At 35.9% G+C, this 18,966-nt stretch overlaps 1 protein-coding gene across 24 annotated transcripts in view; it reads left to right on the top strand.

The window, feature by feature from the left end:
* The window catches only part of PCM1 (pericentriolar material 1), an 88,774-nt gene that overhangs the window by 44,778 nt on the left and 25,030 nt on the right, over positions 1-18,966 (top strand). For 11 of the 24 annotated variants that reach the window (XM_079909355.1, XM_079909353.1, XM_079909334.1 and 8 more), the window contains 7 exons: positions 59-246; positions 2,687-2,858; positions 5,614-5,972; positions 13,394-13,558; positions 15,844-15,900; positions 18,258-18,430; positions 18,768-18,899. In XM_079909355.1, coding sequence (XP_079765481.1) covers positions 59-246; positions 2,687-2,858; positions 5,614-5,972; positions 13,394-13,558; positions 15,844-15,900; positions 18,258-18,430; positions 18,768-18,899 — 1,246 coding nt within the window. The remainder of the gene's footprint in view (positions 1-58; positions 247-2,686; positions 2,859-5,613; positions 5,973-13,393; positions 13,559-15,843; positions 15,901-18,257; positions 18,431-18,767; positions 18,900-18,966) is intronic. The other 13 variants (XM_079909351.1, XM_079909342.1, XM_079909352.1 and 10 more) reach the window with 2 other exon arrangements.

Here is an 18,966-nt window from a genome sequence, read left to right on the forward strand (position 1 = left end):
TTTACATAGATGGTAATACAACTGATCTTTAAATTACTGACTCCTTAAATTTTTACAGGTTGAAGCAAATGCTAAATGAACTTATGCGCCAACAAAATCATCCAGAAAAACCTGGAAGCAAGGAAAGAGTCAGTAGTGCATCACACCCTCCTTCTCCCAGTTTATTTTGTCCTTTCAGCTTTCCAGCACAGCCTGTAAATCTGTTCAACCTACCGGGGTTTACTAATTTTTCATCATTTGCACCAGGTAGGTGGCTGAAAACTTAAATGAAAAAACTTAAATGAAAATAAATAAATGCAGAGTGTTTGAGAATAACATTTGTCTGTTGCATGGATTTTTATCAGTCCCTTTTGGAGTGGTAGGAAATGTTGGCAAAGAAAGTTATAAACTCTTTTCTACATTGATTATTTATAGTGAACTCTTAAACTGAATGTGGTTGCTAATGAAATTAAGTAAATTATGAATGATTGCTTAGTCTTTTACCTTTGAATTATTCAACAAGTATTTATCAAGGAGAAAGGGAATTAACCTGTCTATTGGCTGCTATACATCAGGCACTGTGTAAAATATTAGGAGAGAAGAGGTGAATAAGGCAACGCTCTTGTAGAGGAGCTTTGTGTCTTGGTAGGGAGATATATACCACTGGAGTAAAGGTGTTTGGCTTAGGCTTATATTTACTTTTACTTAGTTTAGGCTTTTATTCAGACTTTTCTGTACCTGTCATGTGCCAGGCACTATATAAATGACTGGGATTCAAAGATGTTAAGCCTGATGCTTTAAGGAATTTAGAGTCTAGCGAAGAAGCCAAGAATGTTAATAAATGCTTAGTGCTTTGCCATGGGTGCTGTAGCAGTGGTGCAGATGAGGTGAATGACCTGCTTTTCCTTGGGGCAAGAGATTATCAGCAAATCTCTTTTTTCCTAGAGAAAGTGATATTAAAGCTAAAGAATGAATATAATTTTTTTCCAGGGAGATTAGAAGGGAAAGGACTTTCTGATTAATGGAACCACTTAGAGTTACAAAGCAGTGGAACAGTATATTACTTAGGGAATTTAGAGGTCATGAAGTATGGCTAGTGTTTAGGGCCATGACAGGGGAAGTAGTAGTTGATGTGGCTGGTGAGCAGTGGAGGCCTTTGTGCTGTGCAAAGAAGCTTAGACTTTCTGCTGCTTACTAGAGGGGCCATTGGAGGATGTTGAGCAGAGGAATAGCATGAGGTTTATATTTTAAAAAGATTACACTAGTGATAGTGTTTATTGAGATTGGAGGGAAGGTGCTAAGGGTATAGATGGTGACTGGAAGGCAATTGCAGTAATAGCAGGGAAGGAATGACAGCTTGACCTAAGGCATCGGCAGTAGCGGTAAAGAAAAAGGAGTAATTTTAAAGACATTCTGGAGGTAGAATGATCAGTTAGGTGAGGTGAGTCATGAAGGGAGAGGAGTTGAAGGTGTTTGCCAGAGAATATAGGAAGAGGAAAAGGGTTGGGAGGACTTTGTGAATATAAATATCCACAGATACAGCGTATTTTCTTAACAGGATTATAAAAGCAATGGCTGTTAAACAATTTAACAAGGTTTTTAGTTCTTAGGTGTGGATTAATATTGGCAGCAGACTTTAAAAAAAATTAATTAATTAATTAATTTATTGCCTGTATTGGGTCTTCGTTACAGCTTGCAGGCTTTCTCTAGTTGCGGCGAGCGGGGGCTACTCTTTGTTGCAGTGCGCAGGCTTCTCATTGTGGTGGCTTCTCTTGTGGTGCAGCACAGGCTCTAGGCATGCAGGCTTCAGTACTTTTGGCACACGGGCTCAGTAGTTGTGGCTCATGGGCTCTAGAGCGCAGACTCAGTAGTTGCAGCACACGGGCTTAGTTGCTCCGCGGCATGTGGGATCTTCTCAGACCGGGGCTCGAACCTGTGTCCCCTGCATTGGCAGGCGGATTCTTAACCACTGTGCCTCCAGGGAAGTCCCAGCAGGCGTTGTTTGAGTAGGCATTTAAGAAACAAATAATGTAAGAAATTGCACATGCAGTTCCTTTTTGTCATAATATGCCTTATACCCATGCCAACCCTGTACGAAGACTGTTCATTCTTCACAGTCAATCTAGTTCAGTTTTGTGAAACCCTCCCTGATCCCCTTCTCCCACAAGTTGTAAGTAGCCATTTGTAAATACCTCTGATACAGCAATATATATTAAGTATGTGATTATATTTTACTTCCCATGTAGAGTGTAAAGAACCTAAGCTTTGGAGCCATGCAGACCCGAGATCTAACCTGCTCTTTCAGTTACTAGGCATTTGATCTCTAAACCTATTTTCTCACTAGTAAAATGAATATAATACCTATTTCACAGTGTTGTTTTGAGCATTAAATGAAGTAACATGTAACGTGCCTACAGTGGAGTCTTGTACCCAGTAATACTCTGATAAATATCAAGCATTATTTTTGCTAACTTTTAGGTCTTAAGGGGTTGGGGATCAGTATTTATCTTCGAATCACCAATGCTGAAAACATAGCAGACTGAGTTGTAAAACAGTGATTGAGTAAATGAGTGTTACTTTATTTTAATCACAAATTTTTCTTTTGGTGGATTTGAATGGCATATTTAATTAAAACTATTTTTTAATTTCATTTTAAGGCTAAAGGTGCTTCTTTATTGTTGTCTTACCCATTGTTTTTATTTATTAGGTATGAATTTCAGCCCTTTATTTCCTTCTAATTTTGGAGATTTTTCTCAAAATATTTCTGCACCCACTGAACAGCAGCAACCATTAGCCCAGAATCTTTCAGGGAGAACAGAATACATGGCTTTTCCAAAACCTTTTGAAAGTAGTTCTTCTGTTGGAGCAGAAAAACAAAGGTATTTGATTGTAAACATAATCCATTATTTGCTTAAACATCACTTTGTGATTACATCTAATTATCTGTAATTTGAGAATGTAATTAGGGAGGATGTTTGTGATTGTCTGACTTGATAGTGTTGGGAATATGAAGTTTTGACATCTTGCCAGGTGTCACTCAGGTGTATACCTGCTGCTAACCCTTGTACAAGAGCAGTTCAGAGTTTTGATCAGGGTGTCCCGTGAGGTTCATTTTGGAAGGATATGACCTAACCCATAGAGTGTCTTTGGCCTTGATTTGATATCTGTCTTTAAGGTTATACCAGTTCACTGTTCATTGATGTAGAAATAGAAACTAATATTAACTGCTGGAGGATAGTTGTTACAAAGTGATGGCTCCTTTGTTTGATTCATGGCCCCTGATTAGAGTAAGTTCCTAAGGCCCATCCAAATGTAATATTGAGTACTATTAGGTTATAAAAACAACTTTTGTCAAGGAAGTTTTAGCAATACATAGTCAGGATTCCTTTTTCTCTCTGTTTCTAACATTTATTATTATTATTATTATTATTTTTTGCGGTACGCGGGCCTCTCACTGTTGTGGCCTCTCCCGCTGCGGAGCACAGGCTCCGGACGCACAGGCTTAGCGGCCATGGCCCACGGGCCCAGCCGCTCTGCAGCACGTGGGATCCTCCCGGACCGGGGCACGAACCCACGTCCCCTGCATCGGCAGGCGGACTCTCAACCACTGCGCCACCAGGGAAGCCCACATTTATTATTTTTTAATATGATAATCTTCCCAATTATAATTTTGACCCAAATAGTGTGTGAAAGACTCATTGGATTGGCTCAGGTTAATCATTCTTTAAAGCATTTTTATGGCTTGATAAATAATGTTTTTAATGATTGTTTTAATCCAGAAAATGATTTTGATAGCCTGCTGGTAAAAAGATTATAGCCTTTTTATTGTTGTTATTTACTTCAGAAAAACTTTTTAAAAGGAGGAAAAATCAGAGGTCAGTTGAGCCTAATACTTGTTCTGTCAGAAGTATCTCTATGATTTTGTTTTTCCTATCCCTTTATAAATATATAGGTCACATTACTTCTCCCTTTAGTTAGGTGTGTGGGCATGTCTCAGCCTCTTAAATTAGCATTTTGACAGTTTAATTGTTAAATCATGAACATTTTGATTTTGTTCTTTACTTAATTAACCAAAAATTCTTAGAATTCAACTTGGTGTTCACCTCCAGGAATCCTGTGGTAGACCTCCCTGACCTTGCCTGACTCCTTTTCTTATCTGCACTAACCTTTTTTTCCTACTAAATCTTGTGTTACTCTGTGAAAGTATTCTATTGTCAGAGCCTAAAACAGTGTTTAGTGCTCAATTGACATTGAGAAATGGTGGTTGAATGAATCTCTATCACAAGCAATAAAAATTTATTCAAAGCTTTAGTGAATGGTCTTCCTATTGGAAGGTCCCTACTTCATTATTATCTATAGTTTATATGTAATTGGTAGTAAAAAAAAAAAAAGATGCATCTGAGTATTATTATTTTAGATATTAGACCTACTTCAGATTGGACCTCATCTCTTTCCAAAATTTCAGCTATTATAGGTTCCCTGAATTAAATGGCTGGAGATAACAAAGAGGTCAGATAAAACATTGTAGTTGTTAGCTCGGGTCAGAAAACTTTTCCTATAAAGGACTACGTAGTAAATATTGCAGGCCATAGTGTCTGTCATAACCATTTATCTCTGCCATTTTTGCACAGAAGCATTTATAAACAATATGTAAACAGATAAGTTGCTGTGTTCCAAGAACACTTGATTTATGGACAGTGAAATTTGAATTTTATGTAATTTTCATGTCTCATAAACTATATTTCTCCTTTTAATTTTTGTTCAACGATTTAAGAATATAAAGATCATTCATAGCTCTCAGGCCATACAAAAAAACAGGCAGCAAGCTGAATTTGGCATGTAAACTGTAGGTTTGTTAATCTTTGTCTTGAATTAATCCCTATAGATCAATGTCTCCCAAATTATATTCTTAGGAACTCTTTTGTCCATGTCAGGTTCTGTAATAAAAAGTTTCAGACAGCATGTTCACTATGTTCCCTTCGAAGACATTTATAAAACACATTGGCATATTGAAAGTTCTGAGAAGTACCGCAGACCTGTTTAACTTTGTTTTGCCTATTTTTTCCCAGATTTAGATAACCAGTGAATACCTATTAACATATTAAGGGATGCCAAAGTTTAGCAGATAAAATTTGGAAAATGACACTAAGCTAACAGAGCTAAATAAGACTTAATGTGCAGAGAAATAAATTACTAGTTACATGGCCAATTGTTTTCACCAGATTCTGGTTATATTTGAACTGCTTTAGGTGACACAGATCCATGTACGTTTCCAAACTTTTTACTGTGGTTCTCTTTCAGTTGTTTCTTTAAGTTTTTTGTTTTTTCCTTGTATGTCCCATCCTCCCTTGATCTTACCTTCCCACTCTTTCCATCATGAATGCTGGACCTTTGGTTTGGAAGTCTCACTAGTGAAAATGGTTTAGTGAGAAAGGTCTAAGATTAAAGTTTAAAGTAATTTAGTACCTTAGCCTGTGTAACATTTTCATTTTTAATGTGTATTTTGTGGGAGTATTTTTATAGCCTGTTGACAATTTTTATTTACCTGAATCTACTAGTAGACTATATCTGGAGTTTTCAGTAGATATAGAAATATATCATTGTAATATATAAAAACTTATTTTCATTGGTAAGGAATCAAAAACAGCCCGAAGAGGAGGTGGAGAACAGTAGGACACCATGGTTATATGACCAAGAAGGTGAAGTAGAAAAACCATTTCTCAAGACTGGATGTGCAGTGTCTGTAAAGAAAACAACAAATAGTAATCGCAAAAATCAATTAGATACCAGTAGGAGAAGACGCCAATTTGATGAAGAGTCGTTAGAAAGCTTTAGCAGTATGCCTGACCCAGTAGATCCAACAACAGTAACTAAAACATTCAAGTCAAGAAAAGCATCTGCACAGGCCAGCCTGGCATCTAAAGATAAAACTCCCAAATCAAAGAGTAAGAAGAGGCATTCTACTCAGCTGAAAAGCAGAGTTAAAAATATTGGTAAGTACTGAAATTTGTTGACTTGATCAGCATAAATGTTGGTACGCTTACTCTCACATGTTGGCGTGTATCATTTCGGTGTGGCTGTTGAGGAGGCACTGTTGTAGACCCACCTGAGCAAAGTCATTTTTAGTTACCTTTGAGAACTTTTTAAATAAAATTTATCAAATAGGGTTTAATGGTGTAGCTATTTTAAAACATGGCATTTATTCTTTTTTGTGCTTCTTAAAACTTCTTACTACGTATGTGGTTCCTATGAGCTCGGAACTTTTACTGTTCTCTTGTTTAATATTACGTGCAAGACCTCGTTGGTGACTTCTGGCTAGATCCGCGATGGATTCATTTAAAGAAATGCAGGCCTGTGACTACACTGCAGTCTTTGGATATCATGTAGGTGAAGTCACTTTTAGAACAAGTTTGCTCTTAGTCCTTCAGGAACTGAACCTTAGTTAATAGGAGAAAACATTAATCCATATTTTATTGAATCTCGTCGTTGAGTATAATACCAAAGTTCTCTTTATAGTGTTCACTGCATGCCACTTCTTTAAAAAATAGATTTTTTTTATGATTTTTGAAGAACTTAGTGAAGTCTAACACTGGTTAAAAATTGATTTACTAGCTAAAATCTGGAATATTATAGTTAAAGGATGCTCCTTCCAGTTTGCAAGGGATACTTTTTGGCTGTGGCCTTGAAAGGTCGTTCTGCGTTCAAGGAGATAGTATTTGGTGCTTAAGAGCAAAATATTCTAGGCTTATAATCAGAAAATTGTGAAAACTCACTGCACCTACTAACTTCCTCTCTTGGAAGCTCACAGTACATTATAAGTGTAATAAAGGTCCTGGGACACTCTGCAGTTAAAATCCACTTGTAAGCTTTGGCAGCATTCATCTCAGCCATCTTTGGATAATGGAACCCTTGAAAAATCTGATGAAAACTATGGATGTGAAAAAGAATACATGTACGGTTTTTTTCATTTCAGTACCTCATGTTTCCTAAGGTCCTGGGCTGCTACTCCTACTCCCATGTAAAGAATCTGATTTCATCGTTAAACAAGCAATCGTGAACAGGGGTAACATTTTTCTCAGCATACACATTATCATCCTTGAAATAATTTTTCAGTTATTTAGGTTTGGGAGGAGCTGATTACTTAGTAGATTAGTGATCTGAAACCATTCAAATGAATGAAAATACAACTACGATGCCTTCTCCATGGTCACTCTTGGTGCCACTAGAGAGGATTTAAGGAGATAGTGACCATTTTGAGAGAGGCCCTCGGGGTAACTCTGAACTTCTTATTAACGTAGTTGCTCCAACAAAATGCTTTTTGTCATATGAGTAAATGGAAAGAAACTAACCTTTGTTATCCCAGCATTCTCTCATTCAGCTGGTTATTTTGAGTGTGCTAGGGCAGTGCGTCTTGAACTTGATAATGTTTCATACAAATCTCCTTGGGAATCTTGCTTAAAGTCAGAGTCTGATTCCGTCAGTCTGAGGAGGGACCTGATAGCCTGCATTTCTAACGAGTTCTCCCATGCGTTGTTGACCAGCATTGACAGTGTAGTCTGTGGACTACAGTTTGAGTAGCAGGGTCTTAGAGGGCACTCAGCCAGCATATGGCCATGTCTGCCTGAGCCTAGAAATCCTGGTGTATTTGTATTTTTGAAACCCCTTTATTCTGAAGAATTATGGTTCCAGATATACAATTCAGCTTTTCTTTTACTTCAAGGCAAAGATTGACATTCTGATCTATTTGCTCTCTTTTCTCATGCTTCAGTATAAAAATACTTGCCAAGAATGCACATTCACATTTGTTCAAGAGGGCTTTAAGACCATCTGTTAGTGGGAGCTCCACTTTAAGGTGCACACACAAAGGTAAAAGACCTGATAGCAGAACCGAACTAATATATGCAGAGTCAAAATAATATGTAGCAAAATCAAATGAGCTAAGTCCTTGCTATGCAGAATGTGAACCATGGACAGGCAGCATCCGCATCATCTGGGAGCTTATTAGAAATGCAGACTCTTGGGCCCCACCTTATACCAACTGAATCAGTACGCATTGTTTCTCAGTTTGCATATTAGCAAGATTCCCGATGTTTTAATACGAATATATGCACATTAAAGTCTGAGAAGTGCTGAGCTAGACCACTAATTTATGTTGCGTTTGTTCTCTTTGTGGGATAGGAATAGCCATGATTTCTTAGAAGAAAGAATGTTTACTCTGTCTTAAAGGAAGTAGGAATGGAGGTCGATGGGGGGAAGATTGGAAAGCATTCCAAATTGTAGTAACAATAGGAAAAGTAATATAGAGTCAGGGTGAAGCAAGAAGAGAAGATGAGAGAACTGGGGAAGGATATAGGATATGACAAATAGGCCAGCACAGTGGGACTTAAGTTGCTGTCTTAAAAGATATAGTACAGCCAGTTACACTGTTCCAGATTTGAGCTGTTTCTGTTTTTTGCACATGTTGACAGTCTTCCAGAAGTAGCATGCTAAATCTTCATTTAATTTTGTTTCACATGATGGTAATGTACGGATGATGGTAATCTTTAGAAGGTCTTTATATATAAAGATACATATTATTGCATGCAGAGTAAGATTTTACAAATTATGTGCTAATTATCTTTTAAGCTTCAGTTCAAATTCAGACTTTATGAGTTGAGCATGACTTCTTGCCTTGCTGGGTACTTGAGTTATCAGACATATGACTTGGTTTACAGACCCATAATTTGGCTACACTCTACCAGACCCATTTCCTCTTTTGATGGTATTAGAGAGGAGTAGAAGCATATAGTCTAGATGGTCCTCATTCTTGTCTTGGGAAATTGGATGAGACTATTGGTATACTGACTTCTGGGTTCCACCCAGTCCTGAACCTTTTTGTTTCTTTCTTCCCCCACTCTTCTTGCTCACTAATGAATATTGAGATAAAATGGATGTCTCGCATTAGGCAAGATAAGCCCTGACAGATGTGGCCCATTTTAGATTCAGAGTTTATTATTTAATGAAGTCAGAGAAAGGAAGGGTAGCCAAAGGTGCCAGCTCCCTGTGTCCCTTATTCCACTCACCACAAGGGCGACGCTGAAACAGAAGGGGCCAGATGATAGTTGCATCATGAGTGGTGGGGCACCCTGTAGCCTAGGAGCCAATGCTGTGCTGTAGCTAAGCCACAGTCGAGAATGGAGATGTACCCTCAGGGGGTGAGGCGAACTGGTCTCATGTTTTCATCAGAGCCCAGGAGGAGATGAGAAGTTCTCTCATGACAGCCTTTCAGGGGAAAGAGAGGAAAATCATAAGGCCTTCCGCCAAGACTTAGATTCAGCGACGGTTCAGTCCTTCCCAGTGTGGCCTGTGTAGGTACATGGAAGGTCTCCAGGGTGCTGTGGCTGAGCTGTTTCCCTGTATTGGAGACACAACTAGAAATACTGTTTCTTCCAGCTCTGTCAGCCACTTGTGCTGAGAAAGACAGGAGATAACCCCCTTATAATAATGACCATCATATGTCGTTGTTGCTGTTGTTATATCAGCTGGCCTGGCCAGTGTTACTCTGAAGTATTACTGACTTTCATTAAATCTTCTACTTTCCCTGGAGGATTACTATTAAAGTGTCCCAAAGAGAAACAAATCAACAGTAGTACCTTAACTTTGGAAATCTAGCCCTTGATATTTTTAAATTGGGACTCATGTAAAACCATGGGGTTTTTTTTTTCCCTCTTTTTATAGCATCTTAAAAATTATAGCATGCTTCTCTTCACAGTCTTAGCTCTTTTGGAAGATGACTGAGTTTTTTTTTTTTTCCCCTCACTACTGGGGCTCCCTAAAGAGAATTTTGTGTATGCTGCATAATACATATTTTAATTTTGATTAGAATCCATTCAGCACTTTTCACATGATTCAGTAACAGCAGTTAGAAGCTTAATTTCATTTATATAAATGTTCTTGTTAGAATAACATTCTTTATTTTCTTCAGAGCTATGTTTGCTGTTAATTAAATAAGCAATAGTACTACCATTTATATCATCTTACATATTACTCTTGGCAATCATACCTTTTATTGCTTTTTATGTAGTAGTCCAAAGTAACCAACAGGGCTCTTTTTCCGGTAAGTTTCATGCAGATTGAATGAGAGTGGCTTGAGAGTCTGAGAGACCAACAAAGAAATCAGGAACCTATACATGAGATGATGAAGTCCTAACTTGAATGATGGCCTTAGAGAAAGAAAGGGAAGTTGAATCCAGATAGGATATCACAGAGAATAATTTGACAATATATTGGGAACTAATTTGTTATTAACAGAGCAGCTGTTGTGATCTAGAGAGATAAGCAGCAAGGCTTTAGGTTCTGCTGGCTCTTTCAGAGAGTGAGCAAAAATCAGAGCCCTGTGGTTCTTAGAGAAAACTTGGTTGGAGGAGATCCATGCAACCCCTCCTTCCACGGGGAGGGCGCTTCCCTCCCTTCCAAGAGGAGCAGTCTTTTGCCACTTCAAAGTACTAACGGGAAAGAGTGTCACTGAAAAAAGAGGCGGCATCCTACCTACTCTGAACACGGTAAAGCATTTACCTTTGCAGCTGAGGAGCCTGAGGGGTCGAGAGGCTTCCTTCTTCATCGTCTTGATGGGAGGCTGACAGCTTGCCAGCCAGACCACTGCTTCACCATGGGCATGAGGCTCCCAAGCACTGCCAGCGTGCTGCCATTAAAGCTGCCCAGCAGTCAGGTCCAGCCTGAAGGGTCGGTAAGGGTCGGGGCTAACCCAGTAAACATAACAGTGCACATAAAAGGGACCAGCAGCCAGAGAGAAGTCATGGAAGCAGACCACTAGAACAGGTAAAACCTAGTAAAAACAGAATTACTGAAGGAAATACTCACTTGAGCAAAATGATAAGAATACTTAAGCAGATTGAATTATTTTTAAAAAGCAGATTGAATTATAACGTAAATTCTTGAGAACTAGAAAAAATGATTTTCACATTTAATGTTTAGATTATTTGAAAAAGAGGACAAATGCTATTAAGTTCCAAATTACTGGCCTAGAAAATTAAAGGGAAGAACTATGTCATTACACAGAGCAAAAAGTACTAAGAGATAAAATAAAGAGGGAAATGATTAGAGGCTTAAGGACAAATCTTGGAGATCTGATATACAAGGAGTTCTAAAGGAGAAAAAAAAAAGTGGAGAGGCAGTAATTCAACAAATAATAAAGGGGAATCTTTAATGAAGAAAGACTCAAGACCGCAGATCAAAATAGCTGACTGTTGCCCAGCCAGGAGGCACGGAGACAAAGTACACACCCCTTCTCCCCTGTGTATAGACTGATACAGTTCCTGGATTCCGAGGAAAAAGTAAAAATCCTCTAAGCTTCCAGGTTGGAAGAACAAGTTACATATAAAGAAAAAAAACAAACTGACATCAGACAGTCTTACTTAAAACCTAAAAAAGTAGAAGTGAAATGACATCCATTCGTGGACAAAAAGGGACTACAACTCAAGAATCCTACTCTCTGACAAGAGACTCTTCACCTGTCAAGCTGAAAAAACATACTGGTGTATCCTATCTGAAGAAAACTATGGAGACAACATATGAATCAGATAGAGACCTTTATATAAGGGAAGGTGAAAAGGAGAGGTAACAGTTCAGTAAAGAAAGCAGTAGTTTAATCTCAGCTATTAATGTAAATTCAAAAGTAAAATACTAGCAAATTGAACCTGCCAGTGTATGAAAAGAGTATTAGACTGTTGTCAGCAGGGTTTATTACAGAAATGTAATCGTGATTTATTATCAGGAAATCTGTCAACATAATTGATTCTGTCAACCACATTACAGGACAGAAGTCATGTAATCATAGTGGTAGGTTAGATAAAATTTTAAGTCATTCCTAATGAAAATGCACCTAGAAAGGGAGGCAGTTATTTAAATATAATAAAGGCTGTTAGCTGATGCCACTTACAGGCACTATTGTAAATGAAAATACTCCAGAGATATCTCTATCAAAATTAGGAATTAACAGGGATTCCCTCTCTACCACCATCATTATTTAGTATTGGTTGGAAAGTATTATGACAAGATTAAATGATTGGAATAAATATTTGAAAAGGAGGGAAACAAATTTTATATATTTTGTAAGCTAGCCCGAGAGACACTGGAAAACAGCTGCCTAAGTTAGCTAAGTTAGTAAAGTAATTATGAAATAAGATTATGAAATAAGTGTGTAAATATTTTTCTCTATCATAGTAATACCCAGTGGAAATGGAAGTGGCAGGGAGTATTCTTTTCATAGTAGTATCCAAAGCTACTGGGACCAAAAATCCTTAGGAATAAATTTAACAAGAAATGTACGAGATCTATAAAAATTTTTTTGAAGAACACGAAACAAGATTAAGCAAATATAAAAGCATAACTATGTTCTTAAGTTAGAATTTATAAAATTGCAACTAAAGATTCTGCACGCTGCAACAACGATCCCCCGTGCTGCAGCTAAGACCTGGCATAGCCAAATAAATATATAAATAAATATTTAAAAATAAGTAAATTCTCCTCAAATTAATAAATACTTTTAATGTGTTTCTATTTTGAATCCTCATGGATTGTTTTTGAAATTGGGGGAAAAAGATCTCGAAACTTCTGTGGAAGGAGCAGTGTCCAAAAATAGCTAAGAAAAGACGCTAGATAGGACTTGTCTTACCAGGTGTTTAAACATAGTGTAGAACTTCTGTGGCATTGGATTAGATAAGTTAAACAGATGGAATGCCCAGAAATAAAACCCAATAAATGTGGAGATTTAATATATCGACCAAGGTTGCATTTTAATTCAGTGGGAAAAGGGTAGGTGTAACCAACTATCCATGTGGAACAAAATAAAGTTGAATTCCTACCTTGTGCTAGATGCCGAAAAGTAACTGAAAAAAGATTAATTCCAAAACTTGGAAGAGTTAATAGAATATATGTATAACCTATGGGTGGGGAAGGCTTTATACCATTTATACCAAGTCATATTAAACAAAAGGTATACAAAAGCAGACATCTGATTATTTAATGCCCCTTATTCTTCTGTCTATCATGGACATATATAGATTAGATGTGATTCTTTCTTGTATTTCCTAATACTGAAAAATTGTTAGCTTGGAGTCTAGTAGAGAATTTGGGCTATATAAGGTCTGCCATGTAGTTTGAGTTGGGATGTATTCATTGAGATGAATATTGAAGGACAATGAAGTGTTAGAATTTATTACTGTTATCCTGTGCCTACAAAGGTTATCGCAAAGATTTTTCTGAAACATACTATTTACTAGTTTGATTTCTAGTTATACCAGGCCTTCACAGCATTCTAAATTGAGTGACCTATACTGTTTCACTATGGAAATCAATTTCCCTTTCAGTTTGAGTTAGTTGCAACTGATAACAGTTGTCACTTTTTTTACTCAAGGGTATGAAAGTGCCAGTATGTCTAGCACATGTGAACCTTGCAAAAGTAGGAACAGACATTCAGCCCAGACTGAAGAGCCTGTTCAAGCAAAAGTATTCAGCAGAAAGAATCATGAGCAGCTGGAAAAAGTAATAAGATATAGTAGGTCTACAGAAATATCTTCAGGTATGTTCTTTTTTTGGTTTGTTTTAATTTAAAGACTTCTTCACCTTAGATTTGAAAAGCTGTATTAAAACAAGCTTAAAATTCATCTATCACACTTTTCTATCATGTGAAAGGTTTTATAGTAGAGTTTACAGTACACAGTTCTTGATGTCAAGAAGTGTAGACTGGAAATATATTTTATTGTTATTGTGATACTATCTTTTGATGCATTTTGATAAAATTCTGAATGAACAAGTGTAGTTGACATTAATTTGGTACTCCTAATTTGAAATTCTGAAAATATTATCTGAATAAGAGTTGGATATAAAATCACATCGTTCCCCTGCTTAAAATCTTTGGCCTTCACCGTGCCTGCAGGAGAAAGTCCAGATGCCTCAATGTAACATATCTGACCAGCAGAGATTTGATTCCTTCCTGCCTCTCCAGACTCATTTCTCACACCCTGTGCCTTGAACTTGACTCTTTCAGTGGCACTAAACTGAAGTTTTCCCATAGCCAACTCAGCAGTTGTCTTACCTCAGCAGTTGTCCTTCCTGCCTCAAGTCCTTTTTGCTCTTTGTTGGCCTTTGTCTCTGCTGGCTCTTAAGTAAAATCTTAATTCTGCAACTCTGGAACTGTATCCAAATCCAAGCTGGGAGAGGTTACCCTTTCTCCTTTTTGTTTTTCTGTCATAGCCTGTGTAAACCTCTTTTGTTGCCTGTATCACATTATGTAGTATTTACTTGTTTAAGTGTCTGTATCACCTTTTTGGTTCCTTTGGCAGTAGATAATATTTTTTCATATTTGTATCTTAAATGTTAGCATGGAACCTGACACATGGTAGGCACTCAGTGAGTGTTTACTGAATGAATGGAGTCATAAGTATTTGCCGCCATTTTAGTTTAAGTAAATACTGGCACGTCCCTGATTTATAAAGAATAAGTACGTCTCAAAGAAATATGGAGAGGGAGGCAGTAAATATAGACTCTAAATTTTCAGTTGTCAGTAAGACCCTTGGTGAAAATGATAATAGTAGCTACCATTTGTAGTATGCTTTACTGTTTGCAAACTAAACAAATTACTCATCTCATTTGAGCCTCATAATCCTTTGAATTCATTTTGTTTTCATTTTGCAGATGAGGAAACATGATCAGAGGGGGTGCCTGTTTTTTCCCAGTGCTCATAAAGGACCAGTAGTATAAACTGGTACAGTTTTTTGGGAAAAATGTCATGCCCTTAACCCAGTACTTGTAGGCATCCATCCTAAGGAAACAAAAGTGAAAAGAAGAAATTGAGATTTAGGTGTTGACTGAACATTATGATTCCAACTATTTTAAACAAAAATCTGGATAAAAAAGCTGGAAGAGAATGCATCAAAATGTTAATAGTGGTTTTATTATCTTTAAACTCCTCTATATTTTATAAAACTTATAATGAGTATTTATTACTTTTGTAATCAGAAAAGAAACATCACATTTATTCATATTTTGAAATGACCTCCTCAAGGTTGTATTGCTAGCAGATGGTAGAACCGAAGTTTCAATCCTGGTCTCCTGTTAAGTCCAAGATCCTTTTGTCAAACATATCAATTCTGTTGTTCCGACCCTAGCATTTTACCAAAGTTTTGTAGTTTCCATCTCCTTTCACTATCTTTATCAAATACTGATGTCTTCAAACAATAAACAGTTGGGTGGAGGTTGGAGAAAGGCACTAAATTGATAGGCTTAATAACTTAGATGTCAGTTACCTAAATAATTGATAGTTGGTCATAGTACTTCAGATCTTATTACTGTCACTTAGAAACATATAACCATCAAATTTTGGTGAATTAAAAAAATGTTTGAATAATATAAATACTCCTCTTTTCTAAAAAGACAGTTATAGTTTTAAGCATTACCCTAAAATTCTTTATAGCACGTAAGAGTAGTTTTTGTTATATGATCATTAGATTGTAGCATATACGGCTGCTAGTATTGAACAGTATACAGTCCTCTTCTCCCTCGGGGGTTGTGGGGGGTTCCCTTTGATGTGTATGCTTCTAAGAGTGAATGGTAGAAGTTTATTATGATAGTCATCATCAGTCACATCAACACAAGTTTATAGCAGATCTTTTGATATTTTCCCTGAAGAGAGATTATTTTTAAACAGAGCATAAACCATACCTTGTGATAACATTTCAGTTCAGGCAAACGATTTTAAAGAAATTTGCTTATTTCTTTTTTTCATTCATTTATTCATGTTACAGACCCTGTCTTTACTATTCATACACATTTTATGTTCATCCTTATGTCTGCCCTTTCCTACAGCACATGCTAGGAGAATACTACAGCAGTCTAACAGAAATGCATGCAATGAAGCGCCAGGTAACAATCTGCTTAGTTTTGGTGTCCACTTTTTGTTAGTTCTTCCATTGGTCCTAAAAATCCTTAGTTTTATTGTTCTAATTAATTTTTTAGATTTAGTTTAGTGTGTATGTGTTATTTGGCTGATAAAAGAGAAAGAATTCATACTTACTAAATTCTGAAGGTTTTCATTTATAATTCTTTACTTGGTTGGTAAAATTGGCTGCTTTTCTTATTTTCATTTTCTGTTAGTGTATGTAGCATAACCAACACATTCATGTAGGTAATAGAAAACATTTTTATAATTTAGTGTTTTATTTGAAGTTATTTATCTTGTATTCTTTAAATGCTTATGAGCATTCATATTTTTTGGAAACAAAAATATAGTTACTTTTATTCTTAGCTCTGATTTACAGTGTTAAGTATTGTGTATGACTTCTGTTGTAGTTCTTATTTTTCCTTACCAGTCAACATGTATAAAAAAATAAACCATTGAACAAAAACAACTATGACATGCAAAGACCATGATACATAAAGGTCATGGAAAATTGCAGAATGCTATTTTTGTCCTTAAACTATGAATTTTCTTTAGACATGGTTCTGTATGATTTAGAATTGTAAATATTCTTTAATGCCTCCTGTGCTATACATGAGTAAAAAAGAAAAGCCTGTATGAACCTCTAGGGGAATTTAAAGAAAACAAAAAAAACAAGGACCTAGCATGGAGGAAGCTAAATGTATCAGTGGTACTTCCTAAAGAAGAAAAGAACTCTGAAAGTAGGATAAAAACAAGATGGAGTCAGACAAATCTGGCTGAGATCAAGGATTTTTCTAGCCTAAACTAATGCATTTTAGTCCAGGAGGAGAAACTGGCAAAAACTTTACACTTTTCTATTGTAGGTGGGAGGGATGAAGCATATGTTTGGCATAATTCATTATTCGGGAATAATTTAATCTTTACTGATATACAATTTAGAGTGATAATTTTATCACATACAGAGGTAATTAAATATGCTTTGTTCTTATATCTTTAAAATAAAAAACTTTTTCTAAAACAACTGATCAAACTACAATATAGTGTATAAATTGGGAAAGTTTGTGTGACATCCCATCTTCTTACCTGGATTTTTCCTATAAATAGAGATTTACTACAGAGATAGTTCTGGTTCCTGCTCATAGTAAATATTTTTATAGTAACATAGCACATTTGAACATTTTAAAACTACTAAGAGAATTTTAGTATATTATTTCATTTTATACTCATAAATGTCTGAGGCAAGATAGGGAAGTTGCATATTTATTACCCTTATTATTTTATACTTGTGGAAATTGAGACCTGAGGATGTTAATTTGCCTAGTAAATTAATGGAAAGTTTTTTCATTAAACCACATTTGCTTTGCATTTTTAAAATTTCTCTCTTGCAAAAAGTGAATTTTTAAAATCTTAATGATCTTTGCATGTTTATGTGAAAACACAATATATTAAAACACTCAACATTTCAAATTCTCTTTCTTGAAAACTTATCACTGATTTTTGTAGAACTTGAATATTTAGCTGCTTGTGGTTCTACTATTACTCTAGAAAGTTTACAGAATTTGATAGCTAGAAGAACACTGGGAAATTTTTTTTTTTTCGGTAGAGAACTCAAAATGGAAACAGTTCCTAATTTGTGCTCTTAAAAGTAAAGGTATGAGTGTATACCTTTAAGGGTGATAATTCTTTGCTATAAACAAATATATGTAGCAGAATTGTTGCTAAATAATAGAGTGATGCCTAGATTCTGTGAAACTGAAAACTTCATTATCCTCACTGCTTGCTCCAACTTATAATGAGTATGTCAGTAAGACACTGTAGTAAAATTGACCTATTTTGTTATAGTTACAAATTCAGTTTTTCATCAATACAGCATGATTGCGGAGATTTGAGAATCAGTAGACCTAACTAGATAAGCCTTAAAATAGTATGTTTCCTTGGCAGCATTTAGTTCTCAACATTAACAAAATAAACGAATTTCCTTTTCTGTAAAAAAATTCATATTAGCAAAAAAAGAAAATTGTTTGCAATTTGCTTATTTCATTCAAGTGCTGAAAGATTTCCACTGATTATTCCTATGAAATGTGTAAAATTTTCCATTGAGAAATAACTTTGCTCTAAGTAATGCTAAGTAATGTTATTTCTCTAGTAAATATTTAGTGTATATCTTGATATTTTTAAGATTATTTTTTTCTTGGTAATTTTAAGATTTTTATTCTACTTTAAAAGCTCTGAAATAGAATTGTGTTTTAAGTAGTTTAAAGGTGAGAGTAATGTTGCAAGTTAAAAGAAATAGGAATGTATTTCATCAATATTAACTTCCTGATCTCTTTATATCTTCCAGAAACCGGGAGTGATTTTTCCATGTTTGAAGCTTTGCGGGATACCATTTATTCTGAAGTAGCTACGTTGATTTCTCAAAATGAATCTCGTCCACATTTTCTTATTGAACTCTTCCATGAACTTCAGCTACTGAATACAGACTATTTGAGACAGAGGGCTTTATATGCATTGCAGGTATCTAACATTTTTTCCCCTACGCTTTCTGGTACTGCCATTTTTCACCATTCTGTCTGGTTACTTTCTTAGACTGAAGTATGTCCTTGTTCCATAAGTATTTTGATCTGCTTTTTTATGTATTTCCATGCCATTTTAATAATCTTATATAGCTTATGTAGCTTTAGATAAAGTCTTTTTCTGAGCAGTTTTTTAGTGTTTTATCCTAAATGTTATGTCTTCCTCATAGTTAACCTTTGAGGTCAGGAGTATTGCATTTGTTCTGGTATCTACTTCTACTTTTAATTTTGTGATTAAACACTAATGTTTTTCATATCTATCTTATTTCCTTATTTAGGACATAGTATCCAGACATATTTCTGAGAACCATGAAAAAGAAGGGGAAAACGTAAAGTCAGTGAATTCTGGTACTTGGATAGCATCAAACTCAGAACTTACTCCCAGTGAAAGCCTTGCTACTACTGATGATGTAAGCTGATAATGATTAATGAAATTGTAGACATAATTTCAGTATGCAGCTAACAAAAGTTAAGTAG

This window comes from Stenella coeruleoalba (assembly GCF_951394435.1).
Source record: "Stenella coeruleoalba genome assembly, chromosome: 21".
Lineage (NCBI taxonomy): Eukaryota > Metazoa > Chordata > Mammalia > Artiodactyla > Delphinidae > Stenella > Stenella coeruleoalba.